This window comes from Rhinopithecus roxellana, chromosome 17, assembly GCF_007565055.1.
Source record: "Rhinopithecus roxellana isolate Shanxi Qingling chromosome 17, ASM756505v1, whole genome shotgun sequence".
NCBI classification, from domain to species: domain Eukaryota; kingdom Metazoa; phylum Chordata; class Mammalia; order Primates; family Cercopithecidae; genus Rhinopithecus; species Rhinopithecus roxellana.
Window position 1 is genome coordinate 107,376,202 of NC_044565.1, and position 2,163 is coordinate 107,378,364.

At 41.4% G+C, this 2,163-nt stretch overlaps 1 gene segment (V, D, J or C); it reads right to left on the reverse strand.

Moving 5' to 3' along the window:
* Window positions 1-585: 585 nt before the first annotated feature.
* LOC104676491 lies at window positions 586-1,122 on the reverse strand. The segment is given in 2 exon segments: window positions 586-908; window positions 1,034-1,122. Coding segments are annotated over 2 exon segments (378 nt in total).
* Between the last annotated feature and the right edge of the window lie 1,041 nt (window positions 1,123-2,163).

Here is a 2,163-nt window from a genome sequence, read left to right on the forward strand (position 1 = left end):
ACATAATTCTAGGATTCACTTTGTCCACCACTGCTTACCGGCCTGAGCTTGCCAGCTCCCAAGCCTTACTAATGCCAGTGAACTTTCTCTAAGAGCCATAGGTAAGATTTTCCCTTTTTCATAAAACGCTAGATTTCTCTTTGTTCTTCCAACATATTGAAGACCACTGAGTTTTCCCGTATGCCCCATTTGGCAAATATTTCTTTGCAAATAAAACATTAAATTTAGAGATTCATCTCTACATTTTAGACTTCAGTAGTTTACTCTAATTCTCTGTATTAAGACATTTCCTGCTTAGAATATCTATAGTGGCTTCTTCTGTGTTATATGAATTCCAACTGAAGCCATAAACTAGACTCCTCAGGTGTCATGATCTCTGTCTTTAGTAAATTAGGAGGGGCATTGCTATGTCTGTGCTGTTGGGGCTGAGAAAGAGAAAAGAATTCGGGTGTAGAGGTGACTTCATGTCCCCCTCTACCGACACCATCAGAGTGTGGCTGCATCTGAGGAACACTCTCAGCCCATGGAAGCATCAGGAGGCGCAGCTGGGGCAGCCCAGCCTCACACATCTGCTTCCCTGGGGGTTTATGATCGGATGTGTAACACTGTGGGAGGGTTACTATTACCCTGTTGACAGTAATAAGTTGCAAAATCTTCAGGCTGCAGGCTGCTGATGGTGAGAGTGAATTCTGTCCCAGATCCACTGCCGCTGAACCTTGATGGGACCCCACTTTGCAAAGTGGATGCCTTATAGATCAGGAGCTTAGGAGCTTTCCCCGGTTTCTGCTGATACCAGGCTAACCAGCTGCTAATACCCTGACTGGCTTGGCAAGTGATGGTGACTCTGTCTCCTACAGATGCAGACAGGGAAGGTGGAGTCTGGGTCATCTGGATGTCACATCTGGCATCTGAGATTGGAAACATAAAAACAAATGTCCACACAATTAATCATGTAGTAAGAAAATTTCCCTGAATAGCCAGGCAGTACTGACCACACTGGGCTAAGTAAACTGCTAGTGTTCTTGTTCCTTACCTGGGAGCCAGAGCAGCAGGAGCCCCAGGAGCTGAGCGGGGACCCTCATGTCCATGCTGTGTCTTGAGTGGTTCTGACTCCTACATGAAGTGTGACCACCCTATTAATAAGTCTTCAGGACAGGAGGCTGTGCTCTGGGAACATGCAAATGAGCAGGTGATGTGGCAGGCTGGGCACAGCTGCACGACTGGCTCATCTCAATAACTCAACAGTGGCTCCGTGACCCCAGGTGTCCCAGGTCAGACCAGGGTAGCACAAATTTTTCTGCAGAGAATGTGTTTCTACTAGGGACTATGTTTTGATAAACATTTTTTAGGCATTTTTTTTGACAATTTGAAATACTCCTCAGGAGTCAATGGAATAATGTGTTTCATTGGTGTATGGGGATTATTTAGGAGAATATTCTTGTTTGTAGGAAACACATAGAAAAATGTTAGACAGTAGGTTTCTCAGGTCTTCTAAAGACTATCATATGATTCCAGTTAGGGAAGGCTGTAATTGTGCTATGCTCGCAACATTTCTGTGAGTTTGACATTTTTCCTTTCTAAAAAAATTAAATATAAAATTTATTGACATGATGCTATATATATTTGTAAGTGTTAGGTAATGGTGTTATGCCATTGTTCTTAACAGTATAAGATCAAACAATTTATTACAGATACACAAAGATGATACCGTTCTTCTTCAATGAATGCAGCACTCACAGACCCACCATTATCAAGAGAGACAGGTCTTTTTAATACCCAGAGACCAAATGGACTGCACCTATGTAGAACTTTTGCCTCCCTAACTTAAGTACTAATAGATTACTTTTGACTGGAAGACTTAGTGATAAACAGTTGATTAACACTTTTTTAGGTTTTTTATATATTATATACTCCATTTTTCCAACAAAGTATGCTACAGAAAAAAATGTTATTAAGGAAACCATAAAAATGCGAAAATATATTTACTACTTATTAAGTGCTTGCTCAAGGGTGACACACACAGAAGAAAATATAAGTGGATTTGCAAATTTCAAACCCAAGTTATTCAAAGGTTAACTGTACCGTGATGAATGTAGCAGTCCCCATCTGTAATCTAGGGCTTTCCCTTTGCTGTACCTCTGCTGACTTCCAATGACCATATAT